The 23,583-nt window shown below is 38.0% G+C and overlaps 1 protein-coding gene across 1 annotated transcript; it reads right to left on the minus strand.

Moving 5' to 3' along the window:
* Positions 1–16,149: 16,149 nt before the first annotated feature.
* LOC140226697 (uncharacterized) lies at positions 16,150–19,896 on the minus strand. Its single transcript, XM_072307137.1, has one exon. It carries the CDS (start codon positions 19,894–19,896, stop codon positions 16,150–16,152), a length of 3,747 nt encoding a protein of 1,248 aa, XP_072163238.1.
* Positions 19,897–23,583: the final 3,687 nt, after the last annotated feature.

A 23,583-nucleotide genomic window follows, 5' to 3' on the forward strand; every position in this document is an offset into this window, starting at 1 on the left:
AGCGAAATAAAGGACAGATGCTTGTTGGTAGAGATTATGGTAATACCGTTTTAATTTGATGACTTTGCGAAATCTTATTAAAAAAAAAAATAAAAATACATGGTTTCCGCCACACTTATAAACACAAAAAATAAACATACTCTCACACACCAACACACCCAACCACCCGCCACACACACACACACACACACACACACACACACACACACACACACAATATATATCTCTTTCTTTTACACACACAAAGACAAATGTTGACAAAGCTATAAAACACTGACGCAAAAATATGGATGAAATAAAAGAGAAATATAGTTAAACGGGTAACCGAAATGACCGTTCTAGAAAGGTGGTAGTCGGAGATAGGGTCGCCAACATTCAATATGTATTCAATATTTTGAATTAATTCATTAGATAGTATGCCGCCTTCTGCGTCATGTGTAATGGTAATTTCGTGAAGTGTACTCTGTTTTTGTTATGTGTGAATTGGAAAAAGACAGAAATAATTCCAAACCAAAAGATGAAAACAAAAACGAATATTTTATAGTTGATAGATTTCTGGAATGTTCATAGACATACCATTAATGAACTTTAAAATTCATTACGAAAACTTGGTGATATTAGAATAACAAATCGTGAAAACTCGAATTCAAATATGTCTAAGGTTAAAGAACAGGTACCGCATGATATCTATGAAACATAAAAAAAAAAGAAAAACTACAAATACTACAGCAACCTTTTAGAATCTTTGTGTTATATGCTGTCTTCTCATGAGACATAAATATGTCATTGTTAACGGCTTTTTAACCAATCCCCGTACACGCTTCGCAGTCCACATTTGAACGACATTTCTTATTCCTGATGTTATATTAGCTAGCGCAGCCAGACCGGTCAAACTAATTATGATATTATCAAGTCTACTGATTTCATTCGAAGCAAAACATTCGTGCAGTATATTTCCTGCAAAAACAAAAAAAAAAAGAAAAGAAGAAAAGCAAGTTCATTTATGAACGCTAGTGATGAACAATCTGTACATCGTAAAATTGTAGAAATTGTGTTGCTTCGTAACTACCATCATTATAAAGAAGAATGTTAAAAAAAAGATTGCAACAGCTCCGTTATCACCATTATAAACCATATCTTTGAAAAATGTGTGTTGTTTACGTTGTGCGGGTTAATTATTTCCGAGTAGGGAATAGGGCGTTTAATTCTTCCTTTGGACGTAATCTCCTTGTCGCAACTCTCAGCTCAAAGCCAGCGAAATCATCTGGATTTAAATTTAGGCCCTGGAGCCGTTGGGGGAAGGGGTTTTTGCCCCTGTTGCCCCCTTGGGAGACATTTAGCTAACTGTGTGTTTTCGTGTTATTTCTATTATAATACAAAAAACACATTTTGCTCTTATACATGATATTAAACTCCAATATTATCTGTAAAATATTAAAAATTCAAAATGGCTTCCTTATTTAAGTATTTGCAAGAGGAGATTACAAACAAGACGTTAGTAAATTTCTACTTTTCAAAAATTCTTGTGCCCAACATACCATAATGTTACACCTATACGATTATTTCTTGAAAACTATAAATTATTCTCAAGAAAATCTAAAATTTCTTTCAAACAAGAACCAGCACAACATATGAAAGTTAGACAAAGCAGTAGATGAGCACTGCTCAGATTTTTTTTTTTGTATTTCTGGATTTTATTTATCAGATCAAAAACATTGTGCTTCTTCATAAGTCATATGACATATACACTTTTGACAACACAAAACAAACATTTGAAAGCAGTCAATGATAGTAAAATTACCAGGCATCTGATCCTTTTTTTTTTTTTTGTTACTATACTCTGTAACACACGTTAACATCAATAACTCTAGACTCATATACACAGAAAACGAGGGGAAAATAGCCTTCCATGGAAACGCTAAATGCTACCAAAGACCAGACAAAACAAACCAAAAGCGCAAGAACACTCAATACAGTCTTAAACACACACACACACACACACAAACACACAAACACACACACATGAACAAAACCAAAACAAAGGTGCCATCCACCTATGCACTCTCTGTATCTTCCTTCCTACAATAACATATACACCCAGCCTTGGGCTGAAGGTGCCGAGTCTCCTGATCTTTATCCCGGCCTGGAGGGGGGGGGGGGGGGGGGGTAAACGGCGCTGCAATCTTTAGGATGATAATGCAGGACAGAACAATTGTTTCACAAACATAAACTGCAATGAACACCATGACAAGAGAGAACGAGAGAGAGAGGGAGGGAATTAAAAAAAAGGAGTATGAACCGCGATGGGGAAGAAAGAGCAATCGGAGCAGGGAAAGGAAATAGAAAGGAGGAAGGGCATTTGACTTTCCTCCATTTTGTCCCATGCAAATCAAATTTATTTTTGCTTTTAGCTATTTCTTCTTCAATCAACCTATATATATATATATATATATTTTTTTTTTTTATTTTTTTTTTTACATATTGCACAAAATGTTGCATTTGAGGACATAAACTTTGGTACTAACAATTTAAAATAGATTGTTTACCTAATTATATTAGGAAATTGTATGAAAAAACAAAATCGTTCGTCGGATGTATAGTACCATATAACACATTTTGACATGAAAACAATTTCAAGGAATCGATTTTCCTTTTTTCTTCTTTAAACAGTGATTCCAAAAATATTGACACTTTCCGGGAATCAAAAAACAAATGTTCCATTGTCTCCAGTTCACTTTTACAAAAGGAACACCTTGAATCATCTTTTCTCCCTATTCGAACAATCGTGCTTTAACGGGAATCAAATTATTCAGTATCTTATATTGCGTCATTCTTAATTCTGTATCAATTGTCAAACTGGCAGGTAATTAAAAAAAAGAAGAGTGAGCATCTTCAAATCCAATGCCATACATAACATAAAAACGTTCAAAAACACTAGATTTTCCAGGGTTATTCAAATGCAGATATATGTTGTACAAATACTGTGTTGTTACGTTATGTAATTCCAACCATCTACCTTTAATCCATATCAAAATAATAATACTCAGGGGTTTAATACAGGGGTGATAATCTTGACGAAGAAAAAAAAAAGCTTCCATTCACGTGGCATCTTCTTCAAACAATCAAGAAGAGTGAAATACCGAGTAAACGTCAAACCTTTACCCTTACAATCCTTCCAACGCAGAGGTCAGCAGTATTTATCTAACATATCAGTTACCTCAAAAAAAAAAAAACTTTTTCTACTATAAATATGTGTATTAAACATAGCATTCCCATAAACAAAATGTACTTTTGCTTTCCGATCGTGAAAAGAATACGAAATATCTATATCTAAAACAATAGGAACAGATACAAATTCTACATTCCTAAATTGTTGCACGTCCGTCTTTCATAGGTGCAAACACCGATGGACAAATTCGCATTACTTTTGTCTTATCATAATTAATTGATAAAGACGAGCATATAGCAGCACCATCTAAAATGTTTGCAAGATTAGAAAACTTTGATCATTGGTTTAAAAAAAGACGGTGATATCATCAGTATATATAAAAAGTTTTATTTCCTCCTGTACACTTACCCTTGTTTCGATAATTTCTGGGCTAAATCTAATATGGAGTGAAATTGTCTCCATGGCTAAATTAGTCATATAAGGTGACAAAGGATCACCTTGGCGGACGCCCCTCCAAATCCTAAAATACACAGGTGACCTATTACTATTATTCAAAACAAAACTTTCTATATCATTTTAAAACACACGCGCAAATCTACAAAATTGCTCTCCAAATTTAAAGAATTTCAACACTTCAAATAAATATTGATAATTGAGGGAATTCGTTAACCTCATCGCTAACACCTTCGAACATATCTTGTAATCAATGTTTACTAAAGTAATCGGATGGTAATTGTCAATAAATAATTGTGACCCTGCACCTCAAAACAAACAAAAAGTCGCCAGACATGAATTTTTATTTAAGACCATATTCTGAAAGAACAGACTTTAAGCTTTAAAAAAATGTATAACTCATATCAAATGGACTCTCCTAACCTATCTAAATATTGGAAAGAAAGCACAAACTAAGGAAAAGTGTGAACTGAGAAAAGAGGCCCTGAAGTACTGACAGTGTCTACTCAAGCGCTTAATCTTTACCACACCGTGCTGGCTGTGCGATGAATGGGACAAAAAACAGGAAGTAAACCACCAGAGTAACAACAATGAAGAGATTATCAAATTAAACTGAAATTACACATGCCTCATTAACACATTCTGTCCATAATTAATGCCAACTTTCAAAGCAGTAGCACTATCCTTTCAAAAGTTATTAGAGTTGAAAGTGAAGAGTGTGGACAAGGTTTTTCAGAAATTAAAAAGGGATTCTAAAGACACACCTAATCACACTGTTCTACCAAAACTGTTCGACATAAACTGCTAAAAAAACAAACTCTGCTGCCTGTTTTATGATACCAAATTTTAGCATAATGTAAAGGAAGACCCGCTCTTTCAGAAAATATGAAAGAGTCAAGTTCGGCTAGGTTGACCCATTTCACTTATTTTCAGTCCTCACGCAAAAACAGTGTGTGCGACTTTACGTTCGTTTTGAGATGCACGGTCACAATTTATCTTTCCCTTTCTTAGCTATCAACGCTATCATTCCCTGTCGTTGCGACGAACATAATTTACCAGTCATAAAACTGTAATTCATAAGCCCAAAATTCATCCAAAATTTAATGTAAAATTCTACAGTCAAACCATAATTTCCGGGGGATTTATTTCTAGTCATCATTTTCAGAGCCGCAGTGAATTCTCTCAAAGTCAGATCTGCATTGCTGATGCTGATGACAGTGATGGACTATCATCAGAAATTAAAAAAAGAACAATCTGTGAAAGTGTTCTTTTCGGGCTCTTTGTACAACTCAGAATAATAATATCTAATATATTTACTAATAAAATCACTTCATCAAAAATATCTTCTCCTTTGTTCAACACATTAATACATGTAAACATCTTATTCACCTTCTCAAGATTAAGAAGATAATTGTTATTTTTGTTTCTCCATATATTCAACCCATTTTGCTCTATACATCACTATAATACCATGTGCAATGTGATCCAAATGTGCGTCATTATCATAATTTTTTGAAGGAATTGATCTCCTTGCTCTTTTATCACCTTCTGTAAATTATATCATTGTCTCTCTAACACCTCTCTTTCCCCCTCATCTTCTTTGCTTCTTCAATACTATATTTACGAGAAGAACATTAAATTGTATACTTCACAAATATCCCATCGTACTCTCAAATCTTCAAACTTTAATGATTCATTAATCCAAATATCTATACTTCGGGACATCTCAGTGCAAAATTGTTAATTATGACAAAGACTATTATCAAACTTCAAATTTGTGGTATTAAAATATTTCTTTGTTGTATTATCAATCTTTAAAATGACTGCAAAGTGATCAGTGCCAACCCCAGGAATACTATCAGTATCCTTAACATAACCTTGAAGAATATCCGAAATCATCCAGATATCTAATCTGCTTTGTATTAAAGGTCGGGACTGTCTCGCTGTATACCTTCCAACAAGGGGGTTTCTTAATCTCCAAATATCTACTAAATCAAAATCATGTTGTATTTTGAAAATTACCTCTTGAATGACATTACACTCTGCAGGGTTACCTCCATCCCTATCTATATATCTATTTAAAAGTGTATTAAAATTTCCCCCATTATAACAGCCAAAGAACTAATAATGACGTCAAACGTTCATGTAATAGCTCAAAATAAAGTCTATGATCTGTGTGTTTGTCGCCTGTTGGCAAGTAAATATGATAAAGTAAATATTCCTTACTTTTTATCTTCAATAAAATCCATCTTCCATTTACCGAAACGTACTTATCAATAATATCAACATGTAACCTATCTCTAACTCTTTATGTGCCATGTTCGCACCTCCCAGTCAATCGACGGCATGCCAACTTCGCATATTCCGCTCAAACGCACTAATCCGCCTAAACCGATTGATAAATCGCCTAATCCCGCGGTGCAATGAAATCTTTTCTCGCTCTTTTGTTCATTTTAAATACAGCTTGCATTCTCTGTAGTGATTGAATATCAAGCAGTGTTTCAAAATAAATTTGCGTGTAAATTCTAGGTTTGTCTCACGGGTTCATATGCAAAAGTCATGCCTTTATAGCAATGTAGCAACTGGTCACTAAAAATAACTAGAAATACATTTGTCATACAATTTATAGTATAGCAAAGCTTTGTATTCCTCTTAAGCTTTGCTCACTATTATGTCCAAGTTAACAGAAATTTGTAGAAGTTATATAAATTAAAAAAAAACGGAATTCTTTCTCAAAGCATGACTACCTTCGTGTCTCAGAATAACGTGGCACACAGGGGGTTTCCACCATGGCAAATAAAGAGCTAAACAAAATCATCACCCCGCAGCTATGTGAAGATCCGTATGAAAATGAAGAGTTTGTTCCAAAAAAACGATAAGTCCATTTTTGAAGATTTTGGAGCACGGTCTCTGTCATAAAGTACAGAATAATACCTTTAAAATGACATGCTGGTCACGACATAGAACGGTACATTTTTGAAGTTATGGTCAAAAGAAGCAAATATTTTCTTATGATTCTCAATATTTTTATTGAGCTTTAATCGAAAATATCTCCATTTGGCAAATATGGACTTGTCGGTTTTGCGAATAAACTCTACAAATATTGCCTTTCCTCCCCATTGTTTTGTTCATTCAATGACGTTGTCTTCAAGACTGTGCGTTTCCTGCAAAAATATTACATTTGCCTGTTTATCTTTACACCATGAAAACACTTTAATTTTCGTTAATAAGACCGTATACCTTTAACATTCAGAGATATAAAAGTCAGCTTTGTGTCCTTAAAAAAAAAAAAAAACTCCCTTAATGACATATAATCACTTTCAAATACAACTTTATCATCACGCCAATGTGATCAACAATTAGCGAGAGGGAATATGAACTACCGTTGTGACCCATTTTTTCATCAAAAATCAAACTTGTGTATATAAAAAACCGCAAGATAAAGATCACACAATATCTCAATACAAGGGATGCTATCAAACCAACCGGTTTTCCATAACACCATAACCCAAATTGTTTTGACACTGATGTGCCAACGACGTTCAAAAGGAAAGCAACGCATAATTCGAGTACCAACTAAACAGAAATGGATTTACCCCCGGGACGCGCACGATAAACTTCCAAACTTGAAAGGGTCTTTTTAACTTCCCACCCCCACGCCCCCCCCCCCTCCCAGGCGCCGAGGATAAATCACAGGAGATCGTAACAACAAATATTCTATAGGCTTTGACACAAATACAAATACACCCACAAAAAAAAAAATGTGCATCACCTTTGAGAGGTGCAGTGGACCCTCAAGGAAAAAATGTTACCTTTGATACCGTGTAATCAGAGAAGTGCACATGAGCATGAACTCTGTCTGAATAAAAAGAAGTCCTGAAGCTAAAAGACAAACACTTACACATTCCAAAAAAAGAAACTCTGAACAAAACAAACAAAAATGAATACACATATATTCATGACGTACTCTAATACCCCATTCATAAACTCATTCTCCAATTATCCGCATAAGAATAATGCGGACAATTCTATAAAAAAATGCGTTCACAAACTCTGAAAATTATCCGCATTATTTTTTACGAGCACCCGTCCTGAAAAAGGCGGATAATCGTCATGGTGACTGCACACGTCCCTCCTGCGGGAAAGACAGGTGACGTTTGACCGCACTCCGGCAATTATCCGCATTATTTTGGTTTGCGTTCATAAACTCCAAATCTGGTCCCGATGCTGCTATTATGCGGATAATAGAAGGGTCGAAATAAAGCACATTATTCTTTCCCCGCTCCGATTTTACGACCAAATGTTGCGGATATTATCCGCATTATTGAGTTTATGAAAGGGGTATAAGGTCATATTACGGTTACTGAACCGGATTCCTCTAGGTTTTCCGGAGCACCCCCCCCCCCTTAAAAAAACAACAACTTCAAACTCACTTTTTTTTTTTCTTTTGACCATTCACAATACTACTCTTAAAAAGGGCGTCAACCTGTGGTGTTAAAACACTTGGAAAAAGAAACCTCTCCTTCCCAAACTGAAGGAGACTACAATTACAATATACACTTGTACAAAGTTATTTTGGATACACAGCAATCATAAAAGCCAGACTCAAAAGTTTTGCGTGTATCAAAGACATTGAAAATCTTTCGAAAACAAAAAAGAACAAAAAACAACTAACAATTGCTATTCAATGCCAATACATTGCATATAATTATTACAAAGAGGGGAAAATACTTACCTAGCGTACAAACCAAGTGGAACATAATCCTCTTCACTTATAAATGAAAGGCGTTTGTATCACATCATAACCAAAGAGGTTCTATATTGTAATAGAGTAAGCGCTCACTATTCAGGGCGTAAAAATGAAAACGGGGCCAATTGAACAGTGGCGCGCGCGCACGAAAGAGGTCGACTACCAGAAGCCTGAACCCGGAAGTGCCTATATTAATACACGTGAAGTACAGCTTCGAAGATGGGGTTGGGTTGGAAAAATCATTCTAATTTTAAGGAAAATCGATATTTGTCCATATGCCTCCGGATTTTATAAAAGAGATACATTCTCAACACAGTATACGTGTTTTGATGAAAAAAGGACTTGCTCTAATGTGTCAAATATATGCCTTAACATGAAGCCAAAATTGCCAAACAGGCATTCATGCATTCATACTATAAAGATTGCAGAAAGGTACAGTGTATACTCTTTGGTATGGGAGTACTGATTTCACATACTAAATGTCACTTAGAAAGATCAGACACACATACAACACACACTCTCACACACATACAACACACAATCCCACACACACACACACACCACAAACACACACACTCACAACAAACACACACATACGCACACACATGTACACACCAAACCACATTTTCAAATTCCAACACAAACACACACACACACACACAACACACATACTATGTTATGTGTGTGTGTGTGTGTGTGTGTGTGTGTGTGTGTGTGTTGGAATAAAAAAAAAGTGGTTTCGTGTGTACATGTGTGTGTGTGAGTGTGTGTGGGAGTGTGTGTTGTATGTGTGTGAGAGTGTGTGTTGTATGTGTGTCTGATGATTCTAAGTGACATAATATGTGAAATCAGTACTCCCATACCAAAGAGTATACACTGTACCTTTCTGCAATCTTTATGTAGGCCTAGTATGAAAGCATGAGTGCCTATTTGGCCATTTGGCTTCATGTTAAGGTACATATTTGAGAAATTAGAGTAAGTCCTTTTTTCATTTAAACACGTATACTGTATTGCGAATGTATCTCTCTTATAAAATCCGGAGGCAAAATCAGAATGATTTTTCCAACCCAACCCCATCTTCGAAGCTGTACTTTACGTGTATTACTATAGGCACTTCCGGGTTCAGGCTTGTTGTAGTCGACCTCTTTGAAAATGGCGGCGGGTCGTTCAACTGGCCCCGCTTCTATATGCGAGCGCGCGCTCTATTACATATAGAATCTCTTTGGTCATAACATAGAAGCACGCGTGGCAGGTGTGCTTGCACATAAAAAGAAAAAAAAAAATATTTCAGGTCACGCCACCATGTTATGCAAATGTCCATATTGTCGCATGTCAAAGAAACAACATGCAATGCAAACAGAACAACAACGGACCAGACTCTAATCTTAACATTAGATATAGGACTCTACTGCAATTCAACAGTTACCGAATTGGTTTTGTTTTTCCTTTTTACTCGCGACTCCTTCCGGTGCACGAGCGCGGTATTACAATAACTCGCCAATTGCGACACCTACATTCTGAAATAACTATGTGTCATCCACCCGGAATTCCACTACGTGTATAGTTTGCTTGATAACATCATTACAGAATAACAATTCTCTTCCATACCATACCAGGTTGCGCGTTCGTAAACAACTTCCCCCCCCCCCAAAAAAAAAAAAAAAAATACATTCCATTTTGCCAACATAAAAAAAAAAAACATTCTGTGCACATTTGCACTGCTATAACACCGTTCCTTCTTTCCAAACTTCTTGATAACCGGTTGCCTCAAATCGTTTACACGGATCAACCTATCCCTAACTTTTCTCACCTGAACCAATCGACAATGTTGCCTAAATGTTTTCATCGTCCCAAAGAAATATGAAAGGAAGAAAACCTTTCCCATACACTGTATATCTTGCAGAATATAATTGCAGATACCCAGTATTCTTAACACAATCTCACATTTATACTTGCACAACCAACACCTTACTTCTAAACAGGCCTACTGCCATCAAAACACACTCCTGTATGTTTTCTGTGTATTCGCTGGGAAACACTTCAAAAAAACAAAAACAAAACAAAACAAAACAAACACATAAGCAGAACAGCAAATCGCTGTCTTTACACCTCTCAATCTATGATATAACACTCATTACGTGTTGGGTAAGTTTTAACACTCATAAAACTACGTGCCCCGCCACCCCTTCTAAAAATTACCCTGCTTATTACTTGAAGCAGGATTCCCACTATCACGATTGGCGCCACGATTGAAATCGTGGTCCTAATCGTCAAGCAATTGTGGTGATCCTATCAAATTGTATTAGATTGTATCATATCTTGAGGTCAATCGTGGCAATCGCGTTAATCGTAGAACATTTTTGGACGATTCAAAATTTTCTACGATTAACACGATTAATTTTTGATTGTGATCATTGCATCAAATTCTCTTGCATCGTATCAAAACGCAGCAAGTCTTATCTAATCGTGCTTCTTAATCGTGTTGATCGGGATCGACTTTTTCACTTTCTTTTTGTTTATTTTGCACATTTGCCCTTCTTTTACTCGCAAATCGTATATATTTTGTATTCCGAGAGGTTGAATAAAGGAGGGGTGGTACAATAAAATGTAAAATAGCAACACCACTGAAACATCCACCAGAAGCAGAATGTTCCACATACCCCACAAAGTAACTTTTGTGACTTTTGAATAGTGACCATTGTCATGGATGTAAAGTCACTCGTGTAAAGACCACTGTCATTATTTTTCATATAGAAGTTAGTCAATAAGTGTAGCAATACCCCTGCGAATAATTTTGCTTAAGACTTTTTTTTTTTTTTTGTTAAAAAGTGACATTATTTAAGGGGAGTTTCCTTTCTGTTGTGTGTGTATGTCGGTTTTCTTAAACATTGTTAAATAAAACAATAAATCAAGCCAAACCAACCAAACTTTCAATACCCAATGAGATAACGACATTTTGAAATAAAAATGCGTATGATACAACATATGCGAATATGAAATCAAACACACAAGCAATGCTATCAGTTCTGCCAACTTTCTTATATTGAGCGTATAACACATATGCTAGCTTTCAAAAAGAGCCTATCCTCTTTTTTAGCATCAATTTCATCATATTTTCTTCATGTATTGCAAAGAAAGGTGAAAACATTTGTCTTGATCCTTTTTCTGGAGAAGATGGGCAATGATCTAATCTTGTATATTCGGGTTTTTTTTTTGTTGGTTGATTCAATGATTGCACGTTGATTCAATAATCTAGTCATTTCTTTAGGTTAAATTAGAGGAGGGGTTGTGGCTGGCCTAGGTAATGCTTTCTATTCGATGATAATGTAATCGTCATTCGCAGTACTGCAAAGGTCCCGTTCTCATCATTCTCAACCTGTCAACCCTTGCCATCATCAATGGTTGTGGATAGTAGGCCTAATCACTCTGCAGAAGTTGAGGAAACAATGAAATCCATCGTCAGCCGGACTATGATAGTCCCATTCGGGTAAAATCGCACCTTAAATGGGGGTCACTTTTGATCCCGATCGTGAAAAATATCGTATCTTATCTCAACAGTCCGCAGTGGTTCGCGGTATTCGTATTGGAACGTATCAGAACGAAGCTGCACGCACCAAATCGGGGATCCCGATCGTAATGATAGTGGTAGATCGGAACCATTCATGGACTCAATCGGGACAATCCTATCGGATCGTATTTGAACGGGAGACCAGATCGTGACAGATCGTATTGCTTGAAATAGACCAATCGTGACGATACAGCATCCAAGCGAAGCAGCACGTATTGGCTCGCATAACCTCGTATCCAAACGTGAAATTTCAGACGAGTTCAACGAAACTTCTACGATCAATTACGAATGTCCAGTCGTGGCGTTCGTAATAGATCGTACGATAGTGGGAACACCGCTTGACAGATGAACATAAACAAAAATGTTGTACAAATAGACAAACTGTAAGCAAAGGTTATTGAATGTCATTACAGTGCCTCACACGGTACGAATCAGGCCCATACAATGTAAACTATATTATGGGCACCTCAGAGATACACACGCCTCTGTCACAGAGGTATTAAGCGTCACATAACTAACAAAACTACAAAATCTTAAGCGACCAAAAAAGAAGAAAAATATAATAATCACCTCTTTTAAAAGAAGTTATCAACATCTGTATGCACTCACATAATATTAAAACCATCCCTTCTCCTTAGATGCCTTTTTGGCAAGCTAACTATTGCGAGATTGTTCTTTGAAGTCATTCACTACGAACGAAACTCTACCGAAGTCTTCTTTTCAAATATCTTAATAAACATATTCTGTATTAATTCATTTGTTTATCAAACAAACAAACCATTACAACAGCATACATCACATCAAGACTGTTTTAACCTTTCTGTCTCAGGGAGATAAGTTCAAATATAACAGTATCATTAAATTAATCATAACCACTTTATTAAAAACGTTCCAAGTACTCAGAAGAGAAAGAAAAAAAATCTGTTATTTTTCTTAGTGATTATCCACAGGCAAAAACTTTTTGTCATGTATACGTACATATGATACCCTCACAAATTTGAATTCTTTACCATTCCCTAAAAAGAAAAAAAAATCATTTATAAACATATTCTCCTTTCGTATCTAGAAAAATGACATATTATTCTCAGCAGCTTGGACGATGGCCAATCAGACATTATTCTCGAAATGCCTTCAGCTTCGAAATGCAATGTATGGGAACATTCAAGGTCCTGTGTGAAATCGTGCTCACCCATTTCAGAATTTGCCCCAATCATTGCTTTGACAAATATCACAAAGAATGTTTTATTCATACATACGTCTCGATCTAAAACCAAAAAAAATAAATAAATAAATAACGCACACCCACACGCTTAGCAGATGTTCCACCCTCACTGATACTTCTTACTGTGTCATTCTGATATTACAAAAGACACTCACCAAAAAACAACAACATCGTCAACCCATGACATAGGTTTCCGAGCTCATTGCATTTAAACACTACATAAAATAACTGTTGCTGGGTATGAGAGTGTTTTCATGTTCATTATACTTCATACTATGCCATCTCATCACATAACATCTTTCAAAAGAAGTTATCAACATCTGTATACACACACTCCCATAATATCAAAACCATCCCTTCTCCTTAGATGCCTTATTGGCAAGCTAACTATTGAGAGATGGTTCTTTCAAGTCGTTCATTTCAAACTAACACTATCCAACTCTTCTTTACAAATATCTTAATAAACATATTCTGTATTAATTCCTTTGTTTCTTTGTTTATCAAACAAACAAATCATTACGACAGCATACATCACCTCAAAACTGTTTTAACCTTTCTGTCGCAGGGAGACAATTTCAAATATAACAGTATCATTAAATCAATCATAACCACTTTATCAAAAACATTCAAAGTACTCAGAAAAAGAAAGAAAACAATATTATTTGTCTCAGTTATTATCCACAGACAAAAACTTTTGTATGTATACGTGCATGTTATACCCTCACAAATGTGAATTCTTTACCATTCCCTTCAGAAAGCACTGCTAAAAAAACATTCATAAATGTATTCTCATTTCGAATCTAGAAAAATATCATATTACCCACAGCAGCTTGGACGATAACCAATCGGATATTACTCTCGAAATGCTTTTAGCTTCGATACGCGATATATGGGACAGATCACATAAATTTCAACATTCAAGACACTGTGTGAAATCGTGCTCACCCATTTCAGAATTTGCCCCAATCATTGTTTTGAAAGATATCGCAAAGAATGTTTTATTTCTACCTACGTCTCTATTTAAAAACGAAAAAAAAAGAACACGCTTAGCAGATGTTCCATTCTCACAGATACTTCTTACCGTGTCATCCTGACATCACAAAATACATTCACAAAAAACAACAACATCGTCAACTCATTACAAAGGTTTTCTAGCTCATTGCATTTAAAACAATACAAAAGAGTAACTGTTGCTTGGTATGGGAGTATTTCCATGTTCATATACTTCATACTATGCCATCTTATTACAAAACAAGCTCACATTTAATCATCAAGTGTTGATTGCCAGCAATTATAATACATAAAAAGAAAAAAAAAAGGAACACAGGGAGGAACAACTACATTATGACAAAAGCGCTTTTTTTGTGTGTGTGTGAGCGTGTGTAGACTCCGTCTTAAAATTTCGAATACAAAACTTCTCTTTTCCAAGAATTAATGTTATTATTGCCATCGCTCATCGTGCCTTCAATACACAAAGGGCATGACAGCACTCCACCTGGTACCAGTCAGTTTCAGTCACAATAAACTATGTTCAGTACATCTGAACGGCTGAAGGCTCAGACCCCGTTACCAGTGCGGGGCTGGGTCGAGCCGCGGCCGAGCCGCGGCCGAGCCCAGCCTCAATTGCGAGGCCGGGTCCCGCAATATTGTCCATTTACACTAATGCGAGGCCGTTTTTGGCTTCGCATTTGGCCTTTTGCGCGTTAACACGGAAGCGGGGCTGGGCCGAGCCGTGGCCGAGCCGCGGCCGAGCCTCGCACTGTAAACGGGGTCATATTCCCAAGTGTGGAGCATTTTTTTCTCAGCAAATTCGTATAAAGAGTATCAGGAATCGCATGCCACCCAATGCTGCTTGTATGTGCTACGCAACCAATTGAAGGTGCAATTTTGTAAGTATTCACTTGATTCAAAACAGTGCAGACAGGGCAAAACTCACACACAAGCATGTTGCCTTGTACAAATATTATCAGTCACCTCTTTTATATTTTGTTTACACATACGTGTATAAAAATGCTATCGCCCACTTCCACATAAGATACTAGCCTATTAACTTCCGTTCTGCAAGATTACTCAAAACACAAATCAAAACAATTCTCACAAGGATAAGCTCTGGCATTCTTATAACTTACTTACTCCACATCTAATCATACAAAAAGTAGGAAAAAAAGCTTAAGAAAAACTGGTAGTCCCAGCCTTTAAAACAAACTCCCTATGTCATAATTTTGAATACTTTTGCAAAATATCTCAAATACGATTTTGGTCCATAGTTTCATAAATTTGACAGTACCGTCTACCTGTTTTAATCTTCAAAGATATGCCACGTTGAAGAGCTGCTTTTCGGTTGTTTACCTTTCCTTCTCAATGGCTGGTATCTGTTCGTTCTCAATAGTTGTCACCCTGTTTCCTGCGTCTTGTGCGGCATGCTGCAGTTGGCGAAGCGTGTTGTTTATGGTTTTAATTTCTTTCTGCACATTTTGCATTCCGTTAAACATAATCTCAAGTTTTTGAGAAGTTTTCTCGCTAAACTTCTCCCAGTCCTCGCGTAGCTTTGTAAGCGACTCCTCCTTCGCACATTGCTGATGCCTTGTAGTAGATATGGCGCGACCAGTATTTTTTTTTCTTCGTTTAATTGACGCGTTCTCAGTTCATGCGGCTCTTTAGATAAAGACATGTAGACTTCTCATGTGAAATTCTCATTATGAAAAAAAGTGACAATTCGAAGAGATGTGGGTGGATTTTGTTTAGAGATTCCGGAAAGAACTCAGAGCTCAACCACACCGGCTGAAGCGCGCCCTTATCATTCAGCTTCCATAACATGATTTCAGTTTAAGTTTGTACCCGATTGTTTTGTGAGAGCAAACTTTAATACAGGTGAATTTACTCAGAGATGTCAAACACTGCTGTGACTTCCACTGTCACTTGAAATTGGCCAGAAAAAAAAATGCAATAGCTTGCCAATGTTCCGTCATTCTTCTTTCCTTTCCTTTTTACCGCGAAAAGGGATCGAAATCCTCTTGCTCAATTTTTGACAGGATTTCTGCCTTTTTGCGCATATCACGAAGAGACTTGACACGATTTCTCCATCCTGTTTTTGCTTCATGTTGCTCCGTCTCAATCAAGAGATCCACGTAGTCGAGAGTACTGAGAGGATTTGGTCTCAACGCAATTTCTTCCAGACGTTTGAGGCTCATGTGTGAATCAGTGATTAGTCGATACACGCGTTCCTTTACGCTCTCGAGTTCTTCTTCAAGATTCTTGACAACTTGTTCTACAGTTAGCTTCTTTCCAGTTGCGTCGTTGAAACGACTTTCAAGATTCTCATAAGTCCGAGTCTCCTCCTCAACGTAAAACTCAAATCTGTAGCCCTGATTAAAGTGAACATCCCAATTACATCTTTCCGGACAAACGCTACATTTTCCATATATTGTCATGGCTGCGCAGCCCGCTTTCTCCTTGTCATTTGCGATAGCACATGGATAATGGCATGTAAAGTGGCAACGGGAACAGTTGGTGATGTACTCTCCCGTGATATCGATCTTCCGACTCTTCTCAACTTGAACATTGTATTCAAACCCTTTATTCGCTTCAATTTCCGCCTCATGCTGCTCCAGGATCCTCTGCTCCTCTTGCAATTCATCAAGCTTGTTACATGCCATCTGGATCTGAATCTGTAGACCTTCCACTGCTACTTCCAAGCGCTGGCGTTCCTTTAGGACTTCTTGTGAGAGCGAAAAACTTTTTGCCTCTATCTGACGCAAGGCAAAGAAGAAATGTCGCATGCTCTGGACCCCCATCTTCCAGAACAGGTAATCTGTGTTTCCTTCTTTCACGTCGTTGTCGTTTCTTCCCACGACATTGTTGCTACTCTTGCCACCAGAAGGTTGACCAACATCAGTTCTTTTAGCAAACAGAGCAGAATTGTTGAATTGGAACATGTTGTTATAGCATGGGATGTTCGCTGCTTTGATAGCGTCTATAACGGGTGGTTTCTGTCCATCGGCAAATGTTACGAGCATCATAATGTTTTGTTCCATGTCCTTGCCGAAGATTGCCAAGACGGAGTCAAACACATACTTCTGAGTGGGGGTTAACCTTACTTGGGACGCTTGAGCGACAAAACCAATGCCATTTACGTGGTCCACGTGATGAAGAGATGAATCTGCGAAGAAGTCACGGATCTGGTCTACGATGGCTTTGTCTTGTGCGATACCCCTCGTGTCACCGAATCCTGGTGTGTCAATTATCGTCAGTCTGAAATCGAGATGTGACCACTTTGTTGGATTAATGGTGTATGAGGTTATCATCTGAGTCTGGCTCTGTGTCTGGCCGCCAGCTTCGTTTTCTCCCTCCTCAGCAATGATCTTGAAACGTAAGTTGTCATTCCATTCAACGTTAAACATGTAGTTCACCATGCCGTTGATAAGAGTGCTCTTTCCTGCACCTGTCGCTCCGACGACCATTGCAACCAAGTGTCGTTTTCCTTCATTCCTTCGACCGAAGTAGTATGTCTGGTATTTACTGCTTGCACCATGGCCTTTAGACAGGCGGAGCTTGTACAAAGATGGTTCCTCTTTGGAACGATCTCCTTTCTCCAGGAACTCGCACTGCGCTATCAGCTCTCTGAAGTTTTCCATGCGTTCATTTACGGCAGAAACTGAAGTTATCATCACGGGTTCGGAAAAAGCGCTGTCCTTTGCTGTTCCGCACAGAGCAGAGACTGATACTTTGTAGGTAGTTCCAGGTTCAAGGTCTTCTATGGTGCACAAACAAACATTTCCTTCTGTTTCGGTCAGCAGCACGTGATCTGGATCTTTGTCAGCTGTCTTGACGTAACTCACTCTGTATCTCATCACACTAACGCCTTCCCCTAGCATATCAGGCTTATCCCACACCACCGTGATGCTATCCGTAGAAACTTGGTTCTTTCGCACATTATGTGGAGGGCTCGAAGGTAGGGTTTTGACTTGACTCACTGCGCCATCCTGGGAATGCCCAATCTCACAAATCGCTGCCACCGAGAACTCGTATGTGATGTTTGGCTTTAATTCCGGTATGGTTGCAAGAGTAGCCGTATCATCCGTATTGAACTCACGCCATTCAAGATCCTGTGTTGGTGACGTCTCCCTGTACTTTACTAGGTAAGATTGGATGCATGCAAGCCCAGTCTCTGGCGCGGTCCATTTGAGTATAGCAGAATCATGACATGTCTCGAGTACTGGTTTTCTAGGTACACCAGGAGGTTCAAAATCTTTCGTGATGAGGACGCCAGACTCGTAGTGAAAGAGTGAGCCACCTTCGGCTGTCGATTCTTCGCCATCATCGAATCCCATTATGACGAATGTGGTCTCCTCTGAGGAACTGTTTACACTGGCAAAATCCTTGAACTGCTTGACTTTCATTTTCATTTTCTTTGTCGTTGCCACAGTGTCAAACCATTCTTTCTGCTGTGTATAAGACTCTTCTGTTTGTGTACTGATGAACCGTGAAAGGACCTTGAGGTAATCATCTTCTAGCCCCAATGAGGAGAAAGAAAACGCCACGACGTGTTCGACTGAGAAAACCAGTTCTTGCATTTCTTCCCAAGAGCGAATGATTGTAAAGGAGTTCAAACTTTTCATGAAGGTCTTTACGATAATCATCTCCTTTTCTCTACATTTCAACCAGTGTTCTACCAGTCGCGAATGGAGAGGGGATTTCTCACAATCAGAAATGATGTCTATCAGTACTAGTTCTTCTGCTTCACCTCCACGAACTTTTGGTAATGTTCGAGCAATCTTTCGCTGGAAACCTTGTTTGAATTCGAGTAACAACTTCCTGAAGAGGTCAAGCTTTTCGGTGAACTTCGGAAAGTCCGTGCAGACGTTGTTTTTGACCAAATCGTCACATCTCATTTTCCACTGATCGAAACCCTCAAGAATATTCTGGACTTGTCCGATAATGTTCACACTGATTTCTCTGAACAGTGTTGCTGCCTTGCTGTCTAACTTCGACAACGGATAGAGCCCTACCGTCAGAGGAACAGCGAACTCTCCATTATCTCCAAGCCTTGTCTGCAACTTGGTAGAGATCTCCACAGCCTCCTCGAAACTTGCTAGGTTGATCTTAGGAGAAAAATCGCCATAGAACTTGCACTGCAGCTTGTCAGCTTCTTCTTTCTCGTTTTCAGTGAGTTTCAGGTCACCTTCGCCTTTCATGGTGAAGCTGGGAATTTTCTTGATGATGGCATTTACGTGCCCTTGCACATGCTGGTCGCTCTCGTCATTTTTCAGATACCTGTCGAATACAAAGAAAGCTTGCGTCCCGTACAAAATGCCTGTTACAACATGCGTACCTGTACCTTGATCAAATATGTACGGATGCTGCACATTGTGTTTTCTTAGATTTTCCATTGTAAGCTCTTCAGATCTAGTCGTGGTCTTGTATTGAAGTGCAAGGCGGGACTGTCGACTAGTCGTCTTCTTGTCGTTGATGTATTCAGCAGAACCACTCACCTCAACCAGACCGCCCAAAAAGCTTGCTTTCAGAGAAGCCTCAATGTTCAGGGCCGACGCCTTGTTATTGATGTTGTCTGACGCAATGACGTCGAAGTGGGTCCTTTGTTGGCTACGGACGTCACGGTTGTTATTCAATACTTCCGTGTCCCAAAGTCGGAGCCCAGGAATAAGCGTATCATCACGACAGTCGTAGAGCATTCCAAGCTGCATTGGTCTACCGAGAGCGGGCACCTCCAACATTTTGTCTTCACCGGTTTGTCCCTTAATAGAGAAAAGGATTACTTTTTTTAGAATATGTTAAACATAACATTTCATGTAGGTTTTTTTTTTTTTTTTTTTTTTTGGGGGGGGGGGTGTTGGGTTGGTCCTCACTTTTGTTTTACATGAATATGAGAAAAAAATTGCAACATTTTCACTTGAGTTGTTTGTACTGACGACTGGTATGTTAAAATAAATTATCCTGGTCTTTTAATTTATGTTGAATCTTGGTGTTTTTTTTTTTTATTGAAATCAGGGCCCTGTTGCATAAAACCCTTACCGCTGGACTTACCGCTCCTTTCTAGCCGACTGCGGTAAGTCTTCAAATTAGCGGTAAATTGTACAATCTTTGATGCTGATTGGCTGTGACGCCTAGTTTGACGGCAGTTACCATTGTAATTCAATGGTAAGTTTTATGCATCGGGCCCCAGGTTTGAAATCAGGTAAACGTAAATTATCTTATTACACGTTTGTAATTTATTAAACACAGCGATATTCTGTATAATGAAACACAAGGAAGTGCTACAATTAGACCTAAGTGTGAACTTGTGATTATTTTTGTAAACTTTGGTGCAAAATGAGCGTAGAGATCTCATTGTTGGTCAGTAACGTCAATATCTTAGAAACGAAAAACAAAAATAGAATAGATAATTATTGAAGAATGACAAGTAAGGTGATCCGATATATAAATGTTTTCTGAGATTCTCATCGAAGAAAAGGGAATCAAACTGCCATGCCTACAAATTTCAAATGGGAAGTGCATTTGTGACCCTGCACCACAAAACAAACAAAAAGTTGCCAGACATGACATTTAGATAAGAGTGTATTCTGAAAAAAAAAAACAGATTTCAAGCTTTAAAATGATGTATAACACAAACCAAATGTGACCCGCTGCGGCTGCTACAGCAAACGGATCCGAAAGTCGGGGGAGGACAATTTTGTGGAAATGGCATGACATTATTTCCTTACTCTTCTGCTTTAATTTCATATACAGCAAAACTCATTGAAGTACTCAGTTGCGGAAATATCGATGATTTTATTCGCGCATGTCCAGTGGTTGTGGAAATCAGAGTTTCGAGAAAAACGTCTTCAAAGTTTTCCTTCCGACGCCATCATGATCAAGGGGAGGCGAGACAGTTTTCACCGTTTGACAATAGAAGGTATGCTCCAAGCAACCTCCGCGATGTTCATTCAAGGTTAGCGCCAGCGGTCTACGCACGACCAATCAGTAATCAGGATGCCATGCACTGACCAATATGATTGCTCCCTCGTTGCTAAGGGCGGAGTCTAGCTGTGGCGCTAAATCAAAATATTAGGACATGATTCTGTTAAGTTGAAAGTCAGAAAATCTTGGCCCAGAAAAACGCTGTTTTCTTGCTTTTCCTTGGATCATTTAGCTTCGAAATTTCGGCAGATGATAGACTACAAAATTATGCCAAAAACAGAAATCTGATTGTTTCGACCAATTTGATGATGTGACTTCAAACTCGATTTTCTCTGCTCAGCCGTCAGCAACTTGAGGATCCTTTTCTTGTAGCGGGTCACATATGGACTCTCCTTTCCTCCTATCTTAACACTGGAAAGAAGGCACACACTCCGGAAAAGTGTGAACTGAGAAAAGAGGCACGGAAGTACAATGTCTATTCAACTGCTTAATATTTACCGAGCCGTACTGATTGTGTGATGAATGGGACAAAAAAAACAAACAAAACAAAACAGGATGTAAACCACTGGAGAAGCAGCAATGAAGGGATTATCAGATTAAACTGAAAGTGAGCATGCTTTATTACATTTTCTGTCCTTGATTAATGCCAACTTTCAAAGCAGTAGCATCATCCTTGCAAAAGTCATATGAGTTGAAAGTTAAGATGTGTGTACAATGTTTTTAAGGAATAAAAAGGGGACTTTAAAGACATACCTAATTAGGTACCTACACTATTTTTCCAAAAAAAAAGGTTCGAGATAAACTATAAAAAACACTCTTTCTTACCCGTTTTGAGATCTCAGATTGTGACATAGTGTAGAAGAAGACTTACTCTTTCAGAAAGGATGAAAAAAAAGTCAAGATCGGCTCGGATGACCCATTTCACCTATTTTCGGTGCACGTCACGAGACTAACAACCATGAGTCATATAGCTCACAAGTCATGCATTTCATGAGTTATACAGCTCTCACGAGTCACACAGCCCATGAGTTCGATACTTAGCTAATGAGGCCCACGAGCCCGACATATTAAGTGCCGTGTCGTATCTGTCGAACTCATGGATTGTTTTACTTATTGTCGGTCTCATGGGCTTTATTTGCCTAGTGTTGAACTCGCGGGCTGTAGGACTCGTGAACTGTATGACTCATGGACCTGTATACAAATGACGCACAGGTTTGAGTGCGTCAGTCGGAATTGTGTGCATAAGGTGACTATGGAATGCTTAACCCACGAGGCAAAGCCGAGTGAGTTTAGGCTAATTTTTTATTTCGCAAATTTGGCATTGGGACTTGTAGGACTGGTCACCGACAAGGAAATGGGCATAAATGAGGTCGACAAACTAAGTCAGTTCAAATGTTCATACTAATTAAGATATTCATTACTTTGTTGTTGATTGAGTATATGAATTGGAATTTATTCTGGATATTAAAAGATGAGTCCAGTCTTATGTACATGTAGGTTAAGTGAATGACACACTTTTAGTAAAATTCCACCTCGCTGAAAGTTTGGCGAAAAGTGAACAAGCCATTCAAAAAGTTTTGAACTTTGAAAGTATCTGCACTGTCACTTTTGAATGAGAATACTACTATAGTGCAATGTGTGATGTCACATGCGTAGAACGATATATAGAATGTATATTCACAAAATCTTAATTAAAAAAAACGCGCATATTTCATCGACATGTCAGTGACGTATATGAAGGATATTATTTTCCCTGCCTTTTCAAAGAGACGAGCTAAGTGTTCTTTATTTTGTAGGAAAAGTAAACATATGTTGAATTATCTTTACATTATCTCATTATATCGTTATAATTATTTTTTTTATTTCGTATTATTTCTTTTTTCTTATGTATGAAGAGTTTGTATGCAAAAACCGATAAGTCCATTTTTGAAGATTTTGAAGTCATAAAGAACAAAATAATACCTTTTAAATGATAAATTCGTCACCACATATAAATGTATATTATTCAAATAATGTGCAGATAATTGCCCCGTCACTGACGAGGCACGCTAACCTGGAAACATTAAACTGCACATTACTTGAATATGAGACCATTCTGAAGCAAATAATTTTCACACAACAATAGCTATATAATGTACTCTTAAATGAATCCCACAAGGATTGGAACAATCATCCTCCAGCATTCCCACTGATTCCCACTGGTCAGTTACTAGCCATCCCCTTTAATGCTCTGACTTCAAACTCGATTTTAACGGCTTCGACCGTGCGCGACTTTAGGACCTTTTTGTTGTAGCGGGTCACAAACGTGTGGGCTTTTAAGTTTGTCTGACCTCATGGATACCCACTTTATTGTCGATAACCTGCAACTCCAGATTGCCAAATTGGTGAAAGAAAATGGCTAAAAAAATACAAAGTCAGATAATGATATCAATGTATTCAATGCCAACGAACAAATATAGGATCTACATCGTGCCCCTATAGCATTGCCAGGTACCCATTTATAC

Source organism: Diadema setosum, chromosome 3 (genome assembly GCF_964275005.1).
Source record: "Diadema setosum chromosome 3, eeDiaSeto1, whole genome shotgun sequence".
In the NCBI taxonomy this organism is placed as follows: Eukaryota; Metazoa; Echinodermata; class Echinoidea; order Diadematoida; family Diadematidae; genus Diadema; species Diadema setosum.